The sequence below is a fragment of the Arvicanthis niloticus genome, chromosome 5 (assembly GCF_011762505.2).
Source record: "Arvicanthis niloticus isolate mArvNil1 chromosome 5, mArvNil1.pat.X, whole genome shotgun sequence".
NCBI classification, from domain to species: Eukaryota; Metazoa; Chordata; class Mammalia; order Rodentia; family Muridae; genus Arvicanthis; species Arvicanthis niloticus.
In genome coordinates, this window is record NC_047662.1 from 94,838,725 (window position 1) to 94,864,791 (window position 26,067).

The 26,067-nt window shown below is 40.6% G+C and overlaps 1 protein-coding gene across 1 annotated transcript in view; it reads right to left on the reverse strand.

The window, feature by feature from the left end:
* Nucleotides 1-4,427: 4,427 nt before the first annotated feature.
* Rnf20 (ring finger protein 20) overlaps nt 4,428-26,067 on the reverse strand; it is a 28,794-nt gene continuing 7,154 nt past the window's right edge. Inside the window, exons 4-21 of the mRNA XM_034502129.2 lie at nt 25,779-25,946; nt 25,534-25,681; nt 25,062-25,244; nt 22,090-22,208; nt 19,723-19,869; nt 15,471-15,548; nt 15,166-15,285; nt 14,074-14,253; nt 13,079-13,214; nt 12,635-12,756; nt 12,153-12,517; nt 10,885-11,002; nt 9,764-9,913; nt 9,202-9,414; nt 8,368-8,493; nt 8,082-8,222; nt 7,364-7,465; nt 4,428-7,074 (exon numbers count right to left, since the gene is read on the reverse strand). Coding sequence (XP_034358020.1) covers nt 6,898-7,074; nt 7,364-7,465; nt 8,082-8,222; nt 8,368-8,493; nt 9,202-9,414; nt 9,764-9,913; nt 10,885-11,002; nt 12,153-12,517; nt 12,635-12,756; nt 13,079-13,214; nt 14,074-14,253; nt 15,166-15,285; nt 15,471-15,548; nt 19,723-19,869; nt 22,090-22,208; nt 25,062-25,244; nt 25,534-25,681; nt 25,779-25,946 — 2,793 coding nt within the window. The 3' untranslated portion in view covers nt 4,428-6,897. The remainder of the gene's footprint in view (nt 7,075-7,363; nt 7,466-8,081; nt 8,223-8,367; nt 8,494-9,201; nt 9,415-9,763; nt 9,914-10,884; nt 11,003-12,152; nt 12,518-12,634; nt 12,757-13,078; nt 13,215-14,073; nt 14,254-15,165; nt 15,286-15,470; nt 15,549-19,722; nt 19,870-22,089; nt 22,209-25,061; nt 25,245-25,533; nt 25,682-25,778; nt 25,947-26,067) is intronic.

The window sequence follows — 26,067 nt, forward strand, 5'->3', positions numbered from 1 at the left end:
AGAGAACCAGTGCACGCTCTTAAGAGGAACTACTTGGCCAAACTGGCCAGGATGCAGCAAGCCGCAGCAGGAAGAAAGCAGGCTTACTGCTGTCAACACTGCTTAAAATGCTTTCATGTCCTGGGTAAAGAAAAAACATAATTGCCTGTGAAGCAGTTTCATGATAAATAGCAAAAAACAAACAAAAAAATTAATGATAGTAATTGAACAGTGTTTTGCAATTTGTGAAACAGTGTGCTGTGTTTTGTACAAAGATTTCACGAAAGGGAGAGTCCTTCCAAACCTTTGTTCTGCTCCACCTCAGCTCCTTCACCTACCCGCAGGCTCACAGTGGAAAGCTCCAGGGACAGGGCTGTTAGGATGAGCTAAGGATATGGCTTTGTCTCCTGCACTCCTATGTCATTGGATCAGAAAAGGCTCCAATGGCCAACAAGGCTCCAGTACTGGGAAACATGGAATGTGGGAAACTGTCTCACACTCCAAGTCCATTCTCTAAGGGAGCCTGGCACAGGAAGTACTTACAGCACGAACTGGGTAAGCTGGTTTGTTTGAATAAGAAAGTAAGGGTTCCACAGATTATTTGCCACAAGAGGAGAAGCGTGTTCTTCCAACAGATAAAACCAAGTGAGAAGAGGCCTGATAGCCAGAGAGGCAGCCATATGGACCTAAGAAGTCGGGTCTGTAATGTGCCTGGATTCCTATTAGTCATAAGATTTGCACAACCCCTATATAGGAATGGCCTCTTCCCTTCACCCCCCTGAAATGTACGTGGAGCCACTCAGAACACAACTGTATCACTGAGGTAACTGCTCAGTGTTGGGTTTGTTACAGCCTTGGGGCAAAGTTGACCACCACTTTGTGTGGATCAAGAAGAGAAGAAACTACTTTGGAGGTTTTGAAAAAGCAAACCAGAAAATCCACTGAGTCTTCAGCAGAAATCGCTTTTCGCACTGTTTGGTTTTGCCTTCCTCCCCAAGCCTACTCCCCACTCCTGCCACCAAACACACCCAGTCTGGGATTCCTCACTCTCTTTCGTTTAGCTGCCAGTCATTTTATGAAAATGAAGTGCTTCTAAGTATTTCCTTAAGATCTGTGAAGAGTATTTGCCCTGCGTCTTAATTTCAGTGTGTGTGCAACTGCTCCGCTCCAAGAACTGAAATGCTGTCTTGTGAGCATGACATGAATAGGCTGTTTTGCTCCAGCCACTTTTCTTGTACAACTATGGGGATGGACTAGATATCCTCAGGTCTTTTCCATCTTCCGTTTCTATGACTGTGGAATAAATGTTCAGACAGAAACTTCACTTTCCGTTGTGTTGCTGGCATTCATTGGGGATTAGAATACTTTCAAGACCCCAGCCCCTTCCTCACAGGGACCCACTAACACAGGACTTATGCATGTTTCTTTGTCAAATCAACAGCAGCACAAGATATGCTGAGAGAATGCAGAGCCTGGGCATTAGGAGGCAGGAGCATCTTTACGTGAGAAAGACATTGTAAGGGAAAAAGAAACCCATCCTCATTGGGTCTCCAAAAACTCTGCCCTAATTATACTCCTTTAGTAATCCAGCAAGAACATCAACAGCTAAACCACAACAGTGGAAAGGGCAGGTATGGTCTTAGCCTGGGGGACCTTCTCTCAATTTGACCTTTCCAGGTTTTAAAAACATAATAGCCAACACTTATAGACATTTACTATAATATAATGACGTTTCATGTGATTTATCATGTGATTATATTACAACCATGTGATACTAAATACTTCAGATGTAGTCTACAATAGTCAAACACAAATAGTTTACAGGTAGAAAAAACAAGTCAGAGAGATTACAGGTGGAAGAAACATGTCAGAGACTTTGTGACCTGCCCACAGTCACACAGCTAACCACCACAGTAGAGATTAGTGTGCACAGAGCACAACCATAAAACAGTACTGCCAGTGTTGTTCAATGCCTGCCTCTTGCTCCTCCTCCAATGTCTCTAATCTGTCTTACTCTGACCCAAGCCTCAACTTGACCAACAAGCTCTACAAGTCAGAGGGAAGCTGAAATAAGTGCACTTGCACTGCTCACTCAGACTCAAGACTCAGACTCAGCACCCAAGCATCACAAAAATAACTGTATCTGCATTTGTTCCGCTTTCCAAGTCCTGCCAAGCCCTGGTGCACACAGCTTCAAGTCACTCAGCAGCCCTACCGGTATGCAGGCAGTTTCTGACAATTCAAGCAATGTCAGCAGCTTGCAAACTTGCCTTCATGAATCTTCTAGCCGGACATATTCTCTACACATTCTTTTGAAATATAACCAAGTCAAATCTCATAAAAGTATGAGCTTGCTATAACGTAATAAAACTGCCAACTTCCCCAAGACATTTTGCATCATTCATTTTGGAGGTCCAGGTATTAAGACAAGTTGCTGGAGAGATAGCAAGGTTAACAATAGATTCTGATCTCAGGACCCATAAGACTCAATGTAATTGTATGAGATATACAATGTAGTGTGTACTCTGATAAAGGAATGCATATCAAGGCCAGGGAAATGACTTAGTGGGTAAAGTAGCTTCAGTGCATGCACAAGAACCTGAGTTCATATCTCCAGAACCCATGTAAAAGCTAGGTGTAATAGCATGTGTGTATAAACCCACTGCTCCTGTGGCAATATGGGAGGCAGAAACAGGAGAATCTTGGAAACTAATAGGTCAACTATACTTGAAACACAGAAAAAAAAAAAAAGTTGGAAAGCAACAACTGACACCGGAGTCCTCTAACCTTTGCACAAATGTCAAACACACACATACATGTGCTCTTTTTTTTTTTTTTTTTTTTTCAGTATAAAAAGCTTTATTTTAACACTTAAGTGTCTCCTCACTGGGTGCTTGCAAGTGGGCTTCCTAAGCATTCTAGTTGTTACAGCTCTCAAGAGAACCACACTTAAAACAGCATCAAAGATGCTCTGGCCCAACCTGGGAAAACTAGTAAGAATTAGAAGATGCTTTAGTAACAAAGTAACATGAAGATTTCCTTCTCTTGTATCAAAAAAGTACAAGCTTTATGGAGTAAGAAGAGAAAAGAAGAACCAAGCTCACCCTGATACACTGCATATATCCCTAAGCTGACAGGGCCCATATAGGAAAGGATCATAAGCTCATAAGTTTTCATTCTCATATTCTCTCCTTCCCTCCCCACCCCCATCTCCAATGAGAATAAAAGAGAATTAAAAGTCTGAGAGTTACATACCATTGAGTGGCTGGCTCACCTGAGTGGCCCACAGCCTGCTACCTCATCTCTAAAGAACAGTCTGGGTTCCTTTTCAGTTCTCACAGCTGACCTTTCAAATCATCTCATTTCACGGATGTCAGTAACTTGAAATCCTCTAGGCATATCATTATTATATCTATCAGTTCTATGGCTCCAATAGTATCTACACTATCATTCAAAGAAAGCTAGTCTATCTTAAGAGAAGCTTTAATTGTTGTGGGCTGTCCCTATAGAAATATTAACTTCAAAATTCCCAACAATTCTTTTAGTTACTACCATAAATTAAACTTTCAGTCATAAATATCTGAAATGTAAAGAGTTACTCTATAAAGAAAAGCATTTTGAAAGAGGGGAAAAAAAAAGGGTTGAATTCACACACAGGTACAATAAGACAGACTTCTGAAGAGTTGGCAGAAGGAAGGGAGCCCAATTATACAGACACCTATACTGAGTGCTACATGCCTCTGCCACATGTTAGGGATTACAATGTTAAGACATTGCCTCTTCCAAATCCAAATCTTAGGAACTGTGAAACAGGCTATAAGACCTTAACAGCTAATGTCAGGAAAGGATCAAAGTTGAGCAGAAATCCTCAAAAGGTAATGACAGTAACTAGTTGTCTTAGTTACTTTTCTATTGCTGTGATAAAATGGCATGATCAAGACAACTTACCAAAAAAAAAAAAAAAAAAAAAAAAAAAAAAAAAAAAAAATTACTTAATTTGGGACTCAGTTCCAGAAGGTTAGAGTCTATTACTATCATATCAATGAGCATGGCAGCAGGCAAGATGATACTGGAGCAGTAGCTGAAAGCTCACTTCTCAATTCACAAACATGGTAGAGAGCTTACTAGAAACATTATGGAACTTTGACACCTCAAAGCTCACTTTCTCCCCCTGAGTGACACTCCTCCTCCAGTAAGTCCACACCTCTGAATCCTTCCCAAACAGTTCCACCAGCTGGGAACTCAAATATACTAGCCTATGTCTTTCAAATTTTACACAAGTCAAAGTATTTCTTTAGATGTACTGAGACTTGGGTTTATCAATCAATTGGGTGTCCTCAGACAAAAGCAAGAAAACAAAAACAACCCTCCCATTCCAACCAACAAATGATAATGGGCGTAGAGACTGTATCTCTTCTTGCAAGAATAAACACCACCATTCCAGTAGGTCTGGAAGACAATCACTTTATTGTCTTCACACTATCAATTCATTTATCATTTCAATGGTATACACATTATTCTGTAAGTACAGCACTCCCTTGTCCTTGGAGGACAAGGATAATTAGTAATATGAACAGAGAATAAGAAAAAGTAAAGTACCCAAGAGATAGCCACATGAAATAGCTAGCATCAGAAACAGCTCAATACCTTTAGGGGAACCCTTAGAGTACATAGAGATAAACCTTATATGAAGACATGTACTTCAGACTGAGCATCCCTGGTTTTGGTCAATATTACTTAAATGTTTCTAAGAGAAAGCAGGGGGAAAGGGAGGGAAGTGGGAGAGAAGAACAAAGAAGATAAAAAACTTCTCTACAATATATAACACTTTCAACTGGAAAACTTTCCCATTAAAGATATTACCTTGTAATTTTCCTATAGATGTAGAGCTGTTATTTCTAACTTTAGGAGAATGTCAAGTTTTGAAATTCCTCTCTGGATCTGAAGAGCTGTTAAGTCACGTTTTTAAAACCAAAACAAAATTTGACATGAAATTCCAGATGCATTCCTGAAATCCATTCACAACTCCCCATGTAGGCAAAAAGAAAAAAAAAAAAAAAAATCCAGTGCAATGGAAGGGAGGGGAGGGAAGGAAGAAAAAAAAGAAAGGAAACATGAATCAATCAATCACCATGAATATTTCCTGAAAATGACTTTGAGAACGCACCCTGTGTTACCTGGACCTCAATTTCTAGCTTAGAACTTCCTCTTACCCCAGCTTTCCAGAGACTGAATGCTTCCCTCTACATCACACCATAAGCTAATGCTATCTGGTACTAGGCAACTGGCTTGTTAGGCCAATTGACATGAATTGCTAATGTCATAAGCCACCTGCTGCCTAAGCAGTTTACCTGGTCCCTTGTTATGCTCAAGGTTTCCTTCTGAGTGCCAGCAGCAATGGTCATGTCTAAGAGTAGGGCCCAATGTCAACATGGCTGTGTGTGCATCAACATATAGCAGCAGGATCAACAGACCATGGCCTCTCTTGATAACCAAGTGAACTCCAAACAACTAGATTTTATTCTTAAATCCCTATCACAGAATGGTGGGATTTATCACAAAGCCTGCTGAGGACAGACAGGGAATATACCCTTGACCATTATCAGGAGGGATTGATTCACTTGATACAAACCTTTTATCAGGCAGAGAAAACTTCTGCTGTGCTAGTTTCTATAAAACACAAAGTTCTCACCCAAAGCCACCAGGGGAGAAGTAAGCTACAGAGGAGAACTAAGCAGTCTCTCCTCAGTATGGACTCAAAACAATTGGGAAGGGAGAAAAGTAACTTAATTTTTATTAAAAAACTAAATACTGCCAATGAAGACAGCCTCTTAATTTTAATTCTGTTTAAAGATTTTGCTTCACTGGGCATGGTGGCACACATCCCCAATCTTAGCTCCAGTAAGGCTGAGAAAGGGCAATAAACAGCAGTAGACCCTGTCTTAAAAATTCAATTTTGGAATAGTCACAACAACAACAACAAAAACCACAAACACAAGAGCAACCTGAATCCTGCTTTAATTGAAGTATATGGAATATTAAAATCCTACAGAAACATTACTGAGAATATTCTGAAAAACAGAGAACAAAGAATCCCTCTGGAGGGGAGGATGACAGTAATTCATAATTCACTAACACCTCCCTGGATCTCATTCCCAGACTACCTAGATCTTTTCACAATCCATACCGGCTACTTCTTAAGTACTAATACTGATTTCAGGAAAAAAAAAAAAAAAGAAAAAAGAAAAAGAAAAGAAAAAAACCATCATAGGAACTATCATGTATGAAATTATTCTGGCCTTAAGAAATTAAAAACACTATTAATATTTGAATACTTAAAACATAAATAACTTTAGCAAGAAGTCCAACTGACCCAAAAAGTCAGTTTCCTAGAAGTGGGAAATAGAATTATCCTGGATATAATTTCATTAAGGCTTCAAATCTTCCAAGATAGACTAGCACAATTATACCATTTTATAACCTAAGTTTAGCAAGGTTTATCACCCAAATCAAGAATGTTGGGCCCACAGATAGCTTATCTAAAAGTTAACTCCTCCATAATAGTTTATGTTCACTCGACCCACATTCACTTCTCAGGTTCCAAATTATCAACCTGACTTCTTCAGGAGGAATGGGCAAATCCAAGTTTATAGGCTCAGCCCAAGAAGAAAATGCTGACAAATCTGAAAGAAGGACACAAAGAAAGCTGGTAGGGAAGACAAACACTAGTAGTTTCTAGTTCATTCTAAACCCCAAGACTTGCAGTCTTTTTCACTTATGTTCTCTAGCTACTGGCAAAGAGAACCTGGACAAAGTCTGAGGAGCAAGGGAGATGCCAGTGGTCAAGGAGAGAAGAGGTAGAGGCCTGGTGATTAGTGAGTAAGTGCTTGCCTAGCCAGTCCTCTTTCTTGACTGCAATCAGCCAATGTAGATGCGATGGAAATCATTGGCGCCAAAAGCAGCATTACACTTGGGACACTTGCGCTGGCGAGTGTCATAGCGTGTCTTCACACACTCAAAGCAAAAAACGTGAAAACACTTGGTAAGTACTGCATCCTTTTTACGCATGTTACAGCAAGGGCAGGTCAGCCGTGCCTAGAAATAGAGAAAAAAAAATCAAAGTCTGAGGAACTGTAAATAAAGCTCATGACCCAAATAGCTACGATATATAAGCAAATAAACAAGACAACTGCCAATGCTCTAGGAAGAGTACCATTTTCCCCTGAAAAAGAACCCATCCTTCGCTTGACACCAGAAGGTCTGCTCTCAGCTCTTCAGTGGACCACTCTGCCTTGGGGTAAAGTCAGTGTCTGCTGTCTCAAGCACTGGTGGACCACTTCCAGCCCCAACAAACACAAAGACACCACCAAGTCGGTTTTCTTACCTTGTAGTCCTTTATCTCCTCCATCAGAATCTCATCACACTTAGGCACATTGTCTGGCTTCTTGGTGGTCTCCAGCTTTCTGCGGAGCCTAGAGATGTCTTCCTGCAGCAAGAGAGTAGACATAGCTACACACACTTCCCAGACCTATTATTTCTGACAGAAAGAATTCTCCAACTTGACTTTTTATACTCTAAAAACAAAGAACTTTCTGTCCTTTCATGTCCAGTTCTCTTATTAGGAATGTAAGCACTTCAAATACCTGGTTACAAGATACTTTTGTTTCAGCAGCGGCAACCCTAATCTTATCCCCAAATCAGAACTGCACCAATGAGAGGACTTTCAGTCCAATGAAAACACAACCTGGAAACTCAGAGAGCAGGCTGCTTTACTGTGTGGGAATTTATAATGAGGGTAGACCTGGATTAAATAATTTACTGTCCTATGGAAAAGAACAGAAGCTACCATGAAAAACAGGTGGCATGAGAAAAATGAGAGGAAGTGAGATTTTAACCTTCCACTCGTTTTATTACTACTTACTATTTAGCAGGTTACATATTTTGCCAGTATTTGTTTCACAACTAGGGAACATGCATGAAGCAGACAATGCCAGTCCCTTCCCACAGTGTCCTTTGGTATAGCAGTTCATGCTGTACCACACTCACCACAGGCCTTACAAAGCACTGAGAAGGTAAATATAATCAAAGACAACTGCTCTTGCCTGTGCTCGTTTGAAATTGAACAAGTCCTTTTCTTTGGTAACACTGTTCTCCACGATTTCATCCTGAAAATCATGGAGCTTCTTCTGAGCCAGTTCCAGCTGTGCTTTGAGGTCATCTGCAAGCTGGGCTGCCTCCATTGCCTATGTAGAATACAGAAATATTATCATATTATTCCTTCTTCTAGGGAGGGGAATGATAACATAAGATCAAGTATCAGGTGGACTTAAAACACTCCAGGCAGGTTCTGGAGCCTGACCAACCATGTTGTTACAGAAACCAGCATACCTTGCGTTTATTCATCTCCAAGGCTTGAGTCCTAAGACCCAGCTCCTTCTCCCCTGTGCCAATGTTACTCTGAAGCAGGTGCTCCTTCTCTTCCAGTTTTCTTACTACCTGTAACTGGGCATCGACCTGTGTAGGAGAAAAATCAGATTTTAATGTAAGGAGGTAGGGAAATAAAATCAGTTATGTCCCACTTACCTATACACACATCCTCAAAAATTACAACATGGCACAAACATCAAGCTATTGCTGATTTTTCCATGAACCTTTTAAAATATATCTAAGATTACGACTCCTGAAGGCTTCAATTTTTCACATAAAATAATTCATGAACATTCAGAGTTAAGGAACCTACCAAAAAGACCTGTTTTCAAACTGCCAAGAATAAAAAGTTATTCTTAAATATTCATCTTCTGCAGCTATACTAATCCTCAAAACAAGGCCTCTCCAACCAGAACTTAAACACTTGACTCAAACCAAACTTAACTCCATTTTTTTACAACAGCTAGAGGTTCTAAAGAAGACTTTTTCTTAAAACTAAGCCACAAAATAGAATCAAACAATACTAAGAAGTAAAAAGTAAAGTCACACATCCACTTCTGGCCTCTCATTCACAAACTCTCATCCCAATAACCAGAGGCAACCAAGTCAAAGAAAGTCTGTGTCTTTGAGGTAAGTGTGTAGGCATGTGAAATGTATTTATTCAGACTCTAACATATACGTAGTTTGCATTTCTATCACACAAAGAAAAGAATCCACCATGATCAGTACTGTGCATGCCTTCATGCAGAAAGCTCCCCTCTTCAACAGAATGGAGAACTCCATTCATCCAATTACCTGAGTCTTCAGCGTCAAAACCTGGTCAGCTAACTCTTCTTTTTCCTCTTTAAGTAACTTATGGATCTGATTAGACTTGATTCGCTCTGACATGAGCTTGAAGTTTGCATCATCCTTCTCCCGCAACTGCTGCATCAAACGGATGTTCTGCTCCTGCATGTCCTCAAAGGCCTGGCCTGTGACATCCATCTCAGACAGGAGAGCTTCTTCCTCCTAACATGAGGATCAATTAGCAAATCTGCCAATGCCAAAGGATGAGCAGAGGAAACTAGACCTTCCTTCTGATAGCCTGCATTAGTTTCATATGTCTATAATCAGAGAGTATAAAAAATTTCATTTTCTAATCAGTATATGCATCAGTCCCAGTCAGCAGAGAAAGAAGAGGTCCCTCAGGAAACAATGTCTGAAACAGCTATTGCACTCAAAGTAACTCTGCTGCCCAAATACACAGAATAAAGAAAAGAATGGCAGACAAGGGTTTCAATGTAATAACAAAAGATAAAGGTGACAGACAGTGACATACCTTGTAGATTTTAAAGTGTTAATAAAGGAGAAGGCCCACCTGTTTGGCCATAGCCAGCTTCTTCTGCAAATATTCAATTTGCTCCTCCACTGCCCGGATCTTCCTCAAAGCGTCCTCATCAGCCATTTTCTTGTTCTCTTTCTTCTCCTTATCTTCCAGATCCTTGAGTCTTTGTCTGAGATCCTCCAACTACAGGAGGAAAATGATCGTGTAAAACACTAAGTCATCAAACGGTTCAAAAATCAACCAACATTATCTACACGTGGAAGTCCCACATAACCAAACATCAAAGACTTGTGGAGCAGGATAAATGATAAACGGAGAATAACACAGTTCAGTACACCACTGATCAGCCTGCATTTCATGCACCTATAAGCAAAGGTTTTGCCTATTACACAGTCTTCTTTGCAAGTGTCAAACTGTCTTCTCTTAGGCCTCAAATTTTCAAAGATAAAAACATTCCTTTCAGGACATACATGGTGCTGCACACCTTTAATCCCAGCACTTAAGAGGCAGAGGTAAGTGGATCCAAGAGTTTGAGGCAGCCTGGCCTATACAGTGAATTCTAGAACAGCCAGGGCTACATAGACAAAGCCAAACAAAACAAAACCCCATTCATCTCAGGGATGATGGGATGGTGAGAAGTCAAGAATACTCGTTGTTCTTCTTGAGGACCTGAGTTCGACTTCTATCACCCACATAGTAGCTAACAACCATCTCTAACTCCAGTTCTAGGAGTCCTCTCCTGGGCTCCAAAGGCACCAGGTAATTCTGGCCTCCACGGATACCAGGCACACATGTGATGCACAGATATACAGGCAAGGAAAACATTCTTACACACAAAATAATATAAATTAAAAAATATTCCTTTCAAATGCAACCAGAAAAAGAGAATCTCTATAGTAATAATAAATATAAAATGGTAATAATTTCTCAGGACCAATTAAGGAATGAAAAATTTTAAAACCCTACTCCACGTTCTTATAATTCTGAGATATTTTACTACCTTGCAAGGAATTTTAAAGACTGATTTCAGAGTCAGGAGTCCTCCTCTTTCAAAGACTTTTCAAAAATTGAACATTATGTTAAAAAAAATACAAAGGACAATCTCACGAATGAAGATTTTCACCAGGATGACAGGCAGCAGAAGGCTTGATTACCTCTGCCTTTGACTTCTTCTCAGCTGCCATCAGCTGCACTTTGTCCCTCTGCTCCTTGGGGGCAGAGCGATACATATCCAGCAGCAGTTTCATCTCCTTCTGGCTCTCTTGTGCTTTCCTATGACCGGGTGGTAGAGGAAAAGAACCAACAGACTGAGAAAATAAAGGATATCAGAGCAAGAACATTTGGGATGGAACAAAATATTTCAACAGCTTTTTTACTCTATGTTATAAAGGAAAGACACATTTTGCATACATTACCGATAGACTTATAGAAAGCAATTGGAAAGCACAGAAAAGGAAGCCATATATATACATATATATGATATATAATATCACATATACATGTATGTATATTTCACATATATATATGAATCATTCTGTTTAATTCTGCAACATAAAGTTGTAAAGTAAGTAACTGTGGCACTTATGACACAGGCACATTCAAGTGGTGCCACTCAGAAACTGAGAGCTGGTAGACTGAGTCTACCTAGTCTCAGAAACTGAGAGTTGGGATGTACTTAGTCAAATCATTCAGATGATTTTTATAAAGGGAAAATGAGTTTACCTTAAGAAAAAAATCAGAGAAGGAAATTTTGAAAGTTTAAAATAAAAACTCCTAATCCTAAGATTGACAATGGCAACTGTAAACAACAGCTGAACACCAACACTTCATCTCTTACTAAATTATTAAGCTTAACACTATCTAAGCTCAAACACTTTAAGTACAGCAAACCCTTAAATTCAACTATCACACAGTAGAAACCATTTAAAAAAAACAGAAGAGCTAGTTTCACAGAGACATTATTGGTTAAGAAGGAACAAACAGGAAAATGTGTTATGTTAGGACAAAGGTAATGCTGCATCGAGTTAAGCGTATCCTCCTGTCTAAATTCTGTCATAGGAAACTGCCTAAGGCATTCTTGGTAACTTAAAATACAAGTGATATCGTAATTTACTTAAATTAAAAGCAGTAGTCAATTTCCAGTAATTTTCAGGTGTGCTATTTCAATGTGTTATCTGTTCTCTTAATATGAACTCATGAGAAGTAAATGCCCAATCAGGGTCTGACTGGCATCTAACCACTAAGCAACACTGTACAATGGCCAGGTAGGCCATTCAGCTACACATCAGATTGAAAGTTGAGACCACATTAATTGTACATTTAGCTACATCTAAAATATTGTGTAATGCTTAGGTGAGCCATACCATAAAGCAAACATTTAATCCTTAGGTCCAGACTCTGAATCAATATAAACATCACTTACTTGAGTTCAATCTTCAGCTGCTTGATGACTTCTGCTTCTTTCTTTCTTCCATCCTCATGTTTCCCTTTCTCTTTATCCTTAATAGAATCTCTCTCTTTTTCTGACTCTTTCAGTTTCTGTTTCTCTCGTTCTCTCTCCTTTTCCTTTTCACGTTCTCGTTCTCGCTCTCTTTCTTTCTCCCTCCTTTCTCGTTCCCTCTCTTCTTCATCCCGTTTGGACTTAACTTCATCCTCCTGAGATGCCTTCAATGCTGAGGAATGAGTGGCTAAGTCTTCAGAATCTTGCTTCAGCTCGGTGGGTTCATCCTTGGGGTCCTCGGTACTAGACTGAGACTGCAGGAGGGCACTGCCACTACGCAGACGCGTCTAGGAGACAAAGAACGGAAAGATGCACGTCATCTCTATGCAGCATAATGCTTCCCTCACTCATACTGCCCTTACCATCACCATGGCAAACAATGCTTATCCATTGCTCCAGGTCACCTTATTCAGGTCGGACTGCGCCTCTCTCAGTTTCCGTTTATACCTCAGGACCTCCCCCTTCAGCTGGTGGTTGTGATTCTGCAGGCTGCTAATGAGATGCCGCATTTCCCGGTTGATGGGGCCTGAAAAACAGCAGCAGCAACACTGGGAGCCTTAAAAGGGCAAAGGCTCAAGGAGAGAAAGCTCAGAGCACGTCAGGAACTTCTGAATAGAAAGGGGTACAGAAAGAAATGTTCCTTTTCAGAGAATGAGACTCAAACTGCCTGAGTGAGTTAAAACACACACCCAGGCTGTGGCTCAAAATCAACTACAGGATTCCATCCCAGGTACTACTTTATGTCTTCTGAGTTTAAGTTGGCGTTAACAAAGCTCAAGAATCAAGTTTTATTTCAAGGAAGAAATTTACAACAGACAGAACACAGGGTAGGGCAAGAATGATTCTACCTGCTTGTTCATTGGCAGCAAGGGTCTGCTCAAACTCTATCCTCAACATCTCATACTCCTTGCGGACCTGGGCCAAGGTATCCTCCAGCTGAATTACTTCAGTTCTCAGCTTCTTATGCAGACTAACTTCATCTCGCTGCAGATAGAGAACCAATAAAACATTCATACAACTTTATTCCATCTCTAAATTCAATCTGTAATAGTCTGAAAAGATAAAATCACTGCTAAGAACAGAAGGCTGACTCTGACATTTTCCACTGCGTGACTGAAAAGAACACCAGATGTGATTTAGAAGCATGGCTTCATAACCTGGCAGAACACTGCAGAAATAAAGACAATGGCCTCTAGCTCTGAGATAACGATTCAGTTGGAGAACTAACCATAAACTGTCCAGATGTAAACATTAACTAGCATCAATTTATTCAGCCAACATACATGAAAACTCTAACTACTCTAAACACTACCTTAAGGAGTATAGAAAACACAAATGTGAACATAAATACCAGAGTAAAGTTATACCTTCAAAATAATTTGCCTAAATGTGCACTGAATGTCACAACAGCACAATGTCTGCCTGATCTCCCCACATGGAAGAGCCTTAGGCACAGCTTCACGACAGTTGTCACTGCTGAAGCACATCTACTTCTATCAACAAACAGTTTACTTTGCACCCACTTCCTCATGAGGAAGACGTCACAGAAAATCCAATGCTCTGTCTCTCCATCACCACCCCTTTGGACACCGACCACTGAATCATGCAGCATCCTAATGAGCAGCATCCTCCCAACAGACTGCAAGATCCAGGAGGGCAAGAGTTCTGTTGTCTTATACCCACTGGATGAATGGGATATTAACTATACATCAAAGTAAAACCACGAAATCCACTAGTCAGACAATCGTATAGAGAAGACGATGCTAGAGAGGGAATGGTTGGATTTGTAATAGAGTGCTGGGTTCCATACCCACCAACAAAACAAAGAAAAGTCCGCTGTTACCTCAATGAGTTCAACCTGGCGCTGGTGAGTTCCCCGGGTACCATGAAGCAGGGTCCGAGCTTCATCCAAGTGGGCCTTCAACTGTAGACTCTCATTATACAGGACAGAGAACTGTGACTGCATGCAGCGATACTCTGGGGTTTCCTTAACCACCTCCTCCACTGCACTCCGCAATTCCACCTTAGGAAGACCAATGAAAAGGTAAGTCAGAATCAGACTGAAGCATACATGTCCCACAAGTCAGAGCTGTGGGAAACTCACCAATGTTCCACACACTTAAGCCTTACTCAGAAAATTATGAAGTCTAGACTACCACTCCTGGATATAACTCTTATTCCTTGCCCTTTGTCCCTCTGAGGCAAATAAATCTCCTTTGTGTTGAGAACTTGGTCTTGAGCCAGTATGTTTCCTTTCACGTCTACTCTCTGCTTCCATGAGATCCACTTTCTTAGCACCACATATTTCATCAAGCTCTATGTCTAGCTCTACCTCCTTATTTCACTTAGTATACTGTCCCCTAGGTTTATCAATGCTGCCCCAAATGACTCAATTTCCTTTTCCAAAGCTAAATAACAGTCCACTGTACATCTACAGTTTCATTATACACTGATCTTTGGTTAAATGTACTATTTTTAATGCTATATGAAATGAGATCCTTTCCATCAAGTCTGTTGTTAGTGATTTTAGATTCTTCAGTTTCACAGAACTTATTTCTAGTTCTCTCAGGGACCCCTACATGTAAGATCATGGCACCTACAAACACAGACAACTTTACTTCTGCCTCTCTAATCATTCTAATCTAGAGCCCTTTACCCATTCTTGCCCATTTCTTCTGATTTGAGTTTCTGTACGATACTGATCAGAGAGGCAAGAGTAGACATCGTAAATCTTGCAACATTTTACCCAGCATGTTAGCAATGGGCAGGTCACAAATGGCCTCTGCTGTGTTAAGGTACAATTCTCTATACCTAATTTGTAGAGCTGTATTATGGAAGAGGCTAAATTTGACCACATTTTTCTTGTTCCTCATAGAGTACACAGGTGCACAGGTTGATGAACAAACCATTTGTCCTTCAGAACTGAGCCTCCTACCTTCAACTTTTCATTCTGTGTAGTGACCTCTTCAAAGTCTTGACGAAGTTTCTCTAGCTCACAATGTCGGTTCTGAGCCAACTCTTTGTTCTCCTCAAGTTCTGCATTCATTTCCTCAAACTACAAAGAATCAGGAAAAGAGCAGATGAGAATGAAGAGAAAAACTACATCATCCCACTTCATGCTTCTCACATTCACTGTTCCACTCCTGCAAACACCACCGCGTCAGCGAGGAACCAATGCAGGCCCTAGTTACAAGGCCTGTTCCCAAGGAGGCACCATGTCCCAGGTGGGGCAGACATTACCTTCCGGGCATTGATGGTGATTGTGCCTCCGTAGAGACTGCTCCCTGCTCCATATACTTTATAGCCTTTTGAATTCACCTACAGAGAAGACAATGACTCTTTAGTGAGAGGCTGGAGGTTAGAGGCAGAGGCAGCACCGAGTTCCCGAGAGGATCCATGACCTGACTGGGCGTCTTCATCGGGCGACCAGGGTCAGTGGCCTGTTGACAAAGGCGCAGTGTTCAATAACAACTGCCTAGCCTGGCGTGCGTACAGCAGCCTGGTACCGCTTATGGGGACCTTGGCCTCTGGCCCCTTCTGGTGGCCACCAGCAGCGGAGGGGAAGAGCACAATGGCTGCAGCTCCCTCCCTGCTCTCCCCTCGTCTGGTGCTGAGGAATCCTAGGACATCCACAAAAAGATAAGAAGGGCCCAGGTGACTAAGAACCTGGCAGAGGAGAAGGGCAACTTCCCTGAGCCATGGCTGCTGGACAAAACAGCCCTGGAGAGATTGTTCACCTGAGAGTTATAGTTATATATTTTTATTTAAAAAAAAAAAGTGTTCCCTTACACATGAGGACACCATCAATTGGCCAGGCCGTGGTCAACAGCGGGTTGCTTCTGACCAGGTAAGGGGTACCTAAAAGCCCACACCAGAATCCACTGGCAGGTCTAAAGGGGGCTACAAGGCATGTGAGGGTCAACAGGAAATCAGATGAGTTGTCCACAGTCTTCTTAAAATGGCTTACAGAGACCTTCTGTCAGTACACACTGTGGCCTTTATAGACAAAGCGAGATATCAGGACAGAGCTTCAGAGGCTAGAGGGACTCCAGGATCAGTAGTGTAGGTTGCTAAGGAAGTCTACCCTAACAGGTAGACATAGAAAGAGAAAGAGCAGAAAGGGAGATAAGAAAAAGATAAAAGAGAGATGAGAAAAAGAAAGGTTACAGAAAAGCTTGGTTATAGTAGTTAAGGCAGAAAAGAGGGAGTCCAATCAAAGAGAGATAGAAAACTCCTTGAAAAAGACCAGTGTGCACATTGCAAATAAAAGAGCCAGCTGCTGAGCCCGAGAGTGCCCTAACAAATAGAAGCCAGGTTCAGGAAATCCCAGGCCTTGAGGAAAACACCCCCAAATGGTGAAGGTATTAGCTCTGAGTAAAGACAGCGATTGGGGTAGACAGGGCTTGGACCCCCCAATTCTTGGTGGACACAGGGACTCAACACTCAGTCCTCCTCCAAGATGGCCCCGTTTCCAAAAAAAGATCTTGGTTCCATGGAGCCACTGGCACCAAGATATATTCATGAACTACCCGAAAAATGGTGGAACAAGAGATGGGCTGGGAATCCCATTCATTTATGGTCATCCCAGACTGTCCCTACCTTTTGTTGGGTCAAGGCTTACTCCCCAGGATGGGGGTCCAGATATACTTGCTACCTGACAGGCTACAACTAACTGGCCCAAAAGGAGAACCCACGGGTAGAGAGAAAACTTCTCCTATTGATCCCTGCCAGGAGCTGAGGCAACCTGCTTTACAGATGAGAGCAGTTTTCTCCATGCTAGTCAGAGACAAGCAGCTGCTGCTGCAGTGGATGGCACAAATGTCATCAGGACTGAACTTCTACTACCCAGCCCCACACCCGTCTGTGCAGAAAGCAGCCTTAGAACTTGGAGCTGGCAAGAAAATCAACATCTAAACGGACAGCAGGTATGCTTTTGCCACAGCCCATATCCACAGGACTATATACCAAGAGAGGACTGCTCATATCGGAAAAAATCTTATATCTCTTGGATGTCCTGATGAAGCCAACAACTGTGAGTACAATTTATTGCTCAGGACACCAGAAGGGAAGAGACTCAGTGGCCCGAGACAATAACCAGACAGATCAAGTGGCTCAAGAAATGGCTATACAAGAGCCTATCCAGGCCATGGGCCTACAAGAGAAACCCACTGGGGATTGAGACTAGATTAAGAAATGGCCTCACTTAAAACACACACACACACACAAAGAAAAAAGTCAAGAACTCATATTGCTAGAAGAGAGAACTATGCTCCCCAGAAAGCAAACAAAAGACTTCCTAAGCTAAATGCACAGATAGACTCTTGAGAGATCTAAAGTGTATAATGGACCTCAGGTTTTGAGCCAGAGATAGTGAAACTGTGTAAGGTATGCCAACAAGCAAAGGCTTAGAGCGAAAAAAAAAATACAACTAGGAGAGAACAGCCTAAAATATATTGAGAGACAAATTTTGCAGACATTAGGCCAGGAAAATATAGATACCCTCTAATATCTGTAGATACTATCTCTAGATGAGAGAAGGGTTGGGGCTTTTCCCACCCAACAGGAAACAGCTACTGTGACAACCAAGAAGATATTAGAAGAAATTTTCCCGAGGTTCTGAGTGCCAGAGGTAATTGGATCAGATAACAATCTCACTTTTGTTTGTAAGGTAAGTTAGAGATTGTCAAAAATATTGGAGACTAATTGGAAGCTCCATTGTTCGTACTGTCCCCAGAGCTCAGGGCAGGTAGAGAAAGTAAACATAACCCTAAAAAGAGACCTTAACTAAATTGCCCTCGGAAACTGGCGCTGGCTGGGTGGTATCCCTTGTCCTGTCCCTGTTCTGAGCCCGGAACGCCCCTCTTGTGTGGGACAACCCCCGCTCCCTTGACTCCAGCTCTCAACTCACCCACCCCCCCTAGAAATGACTTTTCAAACTAATAAGAAGCTGTTCCTAGTGCTGTTGACCATCCCGACCTCCACATAACTCAGACCAGCACCTGCGCCTGATGCCAACTGGAGAGCAGCCAGACACCTGAGCAACCCACTCAAGCTCAAGATCACCTGCAAATGCGACAGGCCTTGACTCCTGGGATATCCCCACTCTAGAGACACAGGAGTGGAGATTACCCAAATGTCAGAGATAAGAGACTTTTAAATCTAAACCATGTCCCAAACACAGCCTTAGAGAGTGGGGCTTAGAGTGAGTATGTGCACTCCCAAGATGAGAAAAGCTGGCAGCAGGCCCATCAGTGTGTGTGTGTGTGTGTGTGTGTGTGTGTGTGTGTGTGTGTAAAGAGACTGCTACTTTATCTAAGAATATAAGTACATACCAGGGAGTGAGAAAAAGATAGTTAAAAATTCAAGGACAAAGATATAGTTTGATACTTAGACAACAATATCACGCTGTACACCAAGATGGCAGCTTGTGATTCCAGAACTGGAATCAGCCACAAAAAAGGGGGGCTAATGTAGAAACTTAAAATTAATAAAAAGCTCCTATTTCAGTTTTTAAACTCAAACATTAACCTCCCCAAGGGACACATCCCGGGAGAAGCACACTTCAAAGACTCAAACAAACATTCCAGGAAGAAAGACCCAAGATAGGAGTTTATGAGCCCTTGACACAGTAAAACCTGGGCAAACAGAAGCTACTTAAGCCAGTCTTCTTTGCTGTAGAAAAAGAAGGTACAAATCTGAGTTACTTAGCAACCGGGCCTGAGAACAGAAACCAAGCCTAAGAGCAGCTGTTTTGGCCTTTATGGTTAATGTTTAAGAAGTAACTGTATAACTACCCTCATAAATTCTGTAAAAATAGTATAAAAGCTTCTCTCAGCTATAATTCAGGGTTCTTCTTGCTGGCATACAAAGGAACCCCAGTACACTGGGTTTTTTTGTTTTTTGTTTTTTTTTATCAATTTATCAATTTATTAATAAACCTCATGTTATTGCATCCGTGAGTGTCTCTGGGGGAGTGTGTCACCTGGTTTTGGATCAAGTCCAACATGGCCTTTGATATGTTGCCCACTCATAAGCATATAGAAGCCCAGATAGGAGTCAGTGAATTACTTTAAAAAAAAAAAAAAAAAAAAAAAAAGACATTAAGTTGAGAGGGGAACATATGGAGAGGGGTTCTGGAAGAATTGAATAGAGGATCAATAGGATTAAAATACATTTTATACATTTATGAAAGTCTCAAAGAAAGAAAGAATATTATATTGAGGGTGGGGGACAGGGTGGAGAGATGATGGCTGAGCAGTTAAAAACACTTGCTGCTCTTGCAGAGGACCCAGCTGGAAGCTCCCTGCACTCAGGCTTGGCTATTCAACCCTATATAATTGTAGCTCCAGGGGATCTAATGCCCTCTTCTGGCCTCCACAGGCATCTGCACACATAATGGCATATATTCCCTCTCTCACACACACATACACATACACATGAATAAAAAATACATTCATAAGTCGTTTTAAAAGCCTATATAAACAGCACTGACCCGCTCTAGGACTTCAGCCAAATGCCGGTTGAGACGCTGTTCTCTTTTTCGAATTTTGTCAATATCCCACTGCAGGTCATCAATCATGGACTCCAAGACGGACACTCGTGACTCAGCTGTCTCTACTTTACCCTGCAGCTTACAGAACTGTATCCCAAAGACAAACATTCAGAAACATTAACAAAAGAATCAAGAGTTCCAAATTCCATAAAATTAGACCTTGCTCATATACCGTTATAGAAAAAAAAATTATTCAACATCCAAATGTAAAAATAAAAGTTCTTAGACTGTTATAGGCAATTGCTAAGAATTTTCACAAGGACAATACCAGTTAAGATTCAATAATCTTTCTACCTATGAAAAGCATCATTTCCCTAGACCACAATCCATCAGAAAATAAAGATCTTTTAAAAAGAAAACATCCTTTATCAAATACTTTAGAAAATAAGATTTTAAAACAGAAACATCTCTTACTACCAACTTTCTCTAGCTACACATTCAAAAATGATAATCCTTATAGAACAAGATAGAAACTTCTATATTTAATCTGACTCTTGAGCAGTTTACAATCAGGTTGTGTGTGTGTGTGTATGTTCCATAGCTTTTATGTGGAGATGAACAGACAACCTCAGGCATCAGTCCTTGCCTTCCATCTTATTTGAGACAGATTTTCTTGTCATATGTTAGGCCCTCAAACTTCCAGATATGCCCAGTCCTTGCCTCTCATCTTAGGGAGTGGAGTTTTAGAATTACAAATCAATACTACTGCATTCAACTTTATGTTGATTCTGGGGATCTCAACTTTGCATGGCAGTGCTGTTTCCACTGAGCCCCCTCAGCAGCCCTATTCTGTTAAGGAGCCATCAAGTGGCTAATGCTACACAGCATCTTAATTATGGAACTGCCCATGTTTCCATTGCTCTGTATATGCCCTTCAGCTTATTTTTTTTCTCTGACAATCTTCCCATTAAGAGACGAATCTGTTCCTCTCCTTGATCCTGGACAACTTTAGTGGCCAAAAATATATAACAAGTATGTAACTCTGAGGCTATTCTAAAAAGATCAGGCAGCATCTGCTTTGTTTCTTAAAACACTCAATGTAGTTCAGCTGACATGTTAAGAAATCTTCAGGTCCTCCAGCTGGCAACTGACAGCTTCCCAGCAGACAGTCAGCATCAAGAACCAGCAATGAGAGATAAGGGGCTGTGTAAGAGGGAACTGGGAGGAGAGAGGGGAGCTGAGATCAGATGTGAAGTGAGTAAGTAAATAAACTAATGGAAAAAAATAAATTGCTGCATGAAGAAGCTGCCCTGTATTTTGTGCCATTAAATTAAATCCTACTATGATTTTTAAAAAAAGAAAAGGAAAGAAAACAGCAATCAAAGACATGGGTTCTTCACACAAACCCAGAGAGCAAAAGAGAGAGGCCCAGGCTTACTACTGCTGAGACTTGGGAAAGGCCTCAACAGGAGACATTTCTATCTTGGTAACACCTAGTTAATGCCCTAAAAGATGACACTCCCATCTGTTTGTAAATGCTGCCAAACTCTACCCACTTTGAAAGTCCATGAGCATCCAAGCAAAGAATCTAAGAGCAGAGCTCAGGAAACAGTGCAGGGAAAACACAGTTCTGAGATTAAACAAATTTAGCAGCAAACCACATTTTCTAATCACTTGCTCTCTGACTGCACACTATTCTTCATTTGTTTCCTCAGCAGTAAAACAGAAGCTGTTTTGCCATTAATACTACTATTCATGTAGTGCTTAGAACTGGGTAGCAAGTGACTAAGTGACAATGACTAAGTAACAAATCTAGTAGCCAAACCAAAGTAGGTCAAGTTTCAGCAGATAAATCATTTGAGCTAACAAAATAATTAGAAGCATATGAGGCATCATCCAAAGCTTTGTCACTTTCTCATAAGCATTTTACATAGATAGATGTCTGTGGCCTACTCTGTGGTGAATATTCTCATTCTTCAAGTTCCTACGGCTTCACCAATGCAGGAGCCTCCTCACCACACTCTGCTCAACTCTCACTTAGCTATTCACTCAGTACCACTGTTTACAATGTATTATATTTAGGGCAGTGAAACATTTAGGATTTACAACTTTGTTGTGTTGTGATATTTCCTCACAATGATGAAGATCCTAAACTAGCTATTAAACAGAGGCACAAAGAAAAATATTCAGTTGTTTTCTTTTTTAACCTTTCCATAGACTTTGATCTCCCAGAGTTGACTGTTACTGCTCTACACTTCCTTCAATATAATGCCTTTTAAATAAAGTGGCCTCTCAAAATTCTAACAATTTTGACTTGGTGCTGTCAGCCACTAAGAATGACTGTTACTCCTTTCTGGTCAAGTGTACCTCCTGAGACATGGTGTGATGCTTCTCCTGAAGGAGGTCTGTCAGCTCCTGGAGCCTCACATTCTCTTGCGCAAGGAAGGAGTTCAGCTCCTGCACTGCTTCCTCCACTATCAGGTTATCTGAGGAAGAAGAACTGCACTTTAGTTTAGCATCAATAGAGTTTTACAATCATCTATTGCATCAAAGCATCAGCCTGCTGGCTCACCTCACAGTCCTCAGAATGTCAGAAAGTAACCTAGTGTGTTATCTCACAGGACACAAAGGAAGCACCCAGGTCAGGTGATAGGTAACTGGTTATGTAAATGAGTCAACCTGCAACCATCACCTACTCTCATCTCTGTTAAGACAAATGCTTTGAGCAAATAAATGAAGGCTATATCATTTTATTCACATATAATTATCATCACTAAAAATAGACACTTTAGAATTTAGAACAGACAAGATTTCTAAGCACTGTCAAAAGTAAAGCAATACAATTTGTTTTATAAGGTAATCACAAATTCCTATTATTAACTAATAGCAACATGAAGTATCTCTCTATTGTGGTGGAGACAGAAAGTATAATTTCTCTCTTCAAATAATCACATATAAAAACCCTGAAGAACAAAGATAAAAACACAGAACTCACTTATCACAATATTATGTTAAGTATAACCCTGAAGCTCAAAATAAAAAGTGTACATAATATTTACAAATGTATAAGTTACATCTTTAGAATTTATTATGCTGAATTCAGGTTTTTAAAACTAGTCATAATGATTACAGCTCAAGTGCTATAAATGGAACCAACTGGTCTCCAGATACACATAATTTAGAGTTGCCAGGAAAATGTATTCCCACACTAATTATTACTGCTCTCAGTACACATACGACAGAGCAGTTAAGTCATGGGTTCTCAGTTTCCATGTTCTCAGGATTGAGGGCTCGCAGGATTGCCCATCTGAATCATTTCTCAGACTTTTAAGACAGACAATTCCCAGGGGTTCATATAAATCCTACTAGTTAAGACTCAATCAGTGACTCTGAGTCAACCTGAGTTAAAAACTAGGGCCTACATTTTCATTCTTCAATATCCTAAGTTCTGAAGCCAGGCCCTAATTCAACTAAAACCCAGTGAGTGCTTAGTAAATTAATAATTAAGCCATAAATCTAAACAAGAATCAAGTCCATAGGAAGAACACTGTAGACATAATAAATAAATAAATAAATAAATAAATAAATAAAGCTTTAAAAAATAAGAACCAAACCCATGGGTGAAAATGAACTTCCAAAAAGTTAATACTCAGGATTATAACCATATGTACCTTTACCTGTTTATCAACACAGATTTCCTCTGGGTCACAAACAGTTTGGCTATTCAGAATTTATCTTTATTTATTTATTTTTATTTATTTATTCATTTAATGTATATAAGCACACTGTCCTTGAAACACTAGAAGAGGGCATCTGACCCCATTACAGATGGTTGTGAGCCACCATGTGGTTGCTGGGAATTGAACTCATGACCTTTGGAAGAGCAGCAAGTGCTCGTAACTGTTGAGCCATCTCTCCAGCCCCCGCTATTCAGAATTTATAATAAAATGCTTTTTTAACTTAAACTTGATCTTAAAACACACTTATAAAAAATAAATTTTGTCTCTCTGTGTGTAGGTCTGTCCCGTGTGTACAGGCACATGAATTGGTTGTCTCCTGCCACCTTGTGGGATCCAGAGACTGAACTCTTGTTATCAGGCTTGTTTGTGTGCAAGAGCCTTCAATGCTGAGGAATCTTGTAGACACAGAATCCCAAAAAAAGTTCTTAGTACAGTTTTATATACTATTCAGTTTAATTCCTTTACAAATATAGCAAATAATGTACTTGATATTCACTTAAAATATCAAATGCAGCATCAAACTAGCCTCTGCTCATTGTACACTCCCCACATTGGTGTGGTTTAACAATACTCTCTAAATAGTCAATTAGAACCACGGGCGACAGAAGTATCGCACAGCTTGTTTTATAGTAACAGGGAAGAGGAGTCACATAAAATATAAATAAATAAGCATATCAATTACCATACTAAAAAGAAGCAATTTTTTAAATTTCCTTAAAAATAAAATTCTTGAATACAGTTCTTACTCACCTAGTAAATAAAGCACATTATATTTAACTAATTTATTTAAGAGAGTGAAACAATAAATATCTTGTTGATAATCGGGGAAGCTCAAACACTGTAACAGAGGATTAGGGCGATGACTAGTGGATAAGAGGGTGTACTGCTCTTGCAGAGAACCCCAGTTTAGTTCCCAAAATGCATGTCAGGTGGCCAACAACTCCAGGACCAAGGAAACCTGATACCCTCTTCTGGCCTCCTCAGTTACCTGCACTCACGTGTGTAATTATACACTCACATACAATACACAATAAATTTTTTCTTAAAAAGATACTATAACCAGACCATGGCTATTGTTGAAAACCTGAAATAAAGGTTATTTTATCTGCATTTGAGAAAGAGATATGTCACAAATGACTAAAGATCTTTAGTTATTTTAGTATACTTTCTATACTGTATGAACATAATTTCAGTAATAAAACTCAAAATAATAATAAGTATTCCAAGTGGTCTTTTACTTTAAGGCGTTTTCATCCATTGGCTTCCTATCCTATCTCTTCAAACACGGGAGTCACCTTACTGCTTTACTACCTCATCTAACTCTCTTTAAATGCATCAAAGACAAAAGAACACATTAAAACTCACCATCTGAAGTCAGAACAGTCTAATTCTGCTACATATGAAAGTATACAGTTAGCATGTCATGGTAATTACACTGAGAGTCACAGGCTTAAAACTATGAAAAACTTGGTTAAACTGAGTTCTCTTCCTCGTTTTGGTGCCGGGAATAGCAGCCACACACCTAGCCACATTCTCCCTTACTACTGAGCTGCACCCTGAGCCTCCCCACTGCTCCCGGTCTCCTGGTTCTCTCCTCACCTCCACTGTTCAGTTTCCGGGATAAGAGATCCACTTTTTCTTGCAATTTATCATAGACAGTCACAATCTGAGACACAGCACGGCGGGAGGACTCTACACGCTCCTGAAGCTGAGATTCCATCTCTTCACTGGAACTGCTAGCCAAAGTAGCAAGGAAAGAGAAAGCTGGCTCTTGCCCATCCCCTGAGAACATGGGGAGAAAAAAAGCCCCCCAAATTATAAATCTGGAAATCGCAAATTTTCCCTCAAATGGAGAGCCTCAAAGCAAAGTTCAACTTCAAAAACCTAGTAACTAATGCAGTGACAGAATACCTCCCAATGACACAGGGAGAGAAAAAGGAGGCCCCGGGCTTCTTTTAAAGCTAGAAATAGCAAAATCCACTGTTCCCCTCAACTGGAGAGCCTCACAGCAAAGCTCAACCTCAAAACCCAGGTAACTAATGCAATGACAGACTTCCTTGCAAACACTTGCCTCTCTCCCGTTCGTCTTTGCGCTCTTGATTGCTATCAGAGTCAGGTTCTGGTTCTGGCACAACCAAGGCTTTCCGTTCTGTGAGTAGGTCTCCCAAATCCTGGTCCAGATCATAACGTTTAAGGATGATTCGGATGTTTTCATCAAACTACAGAAGAAAAGATGCAGTAAACAAACAAACAAGGGCAAAAGTTAAGAGACTAAGAGAGCGAAGGATGAGAAGGCTGGTAAGACAAGGCAGCTACCTGGCTCCAGTACCGGTTCACAATCAACAGTGAGGCATCATCAGTGGCCTGCCGTCGCTCCAGCTTTTCAATGTGTTCCCGAAGCTCGTCTTCAATGGCCTGCCGCTGATCTAGCATTTCTGCTAGCTTACGATTTTTGGATTGTAGTGTTCTAATGTCTAATTCCTCCTACCTCAGGAAACCAGAATCATTAGTCGCCACAAAAAAAACCAAATGAGCTATTAAATTCAGTAAGTTCACATTAGTTGATTAGTTATTTTCTATTTAAAAAAACCAAAAAACAAAAAAA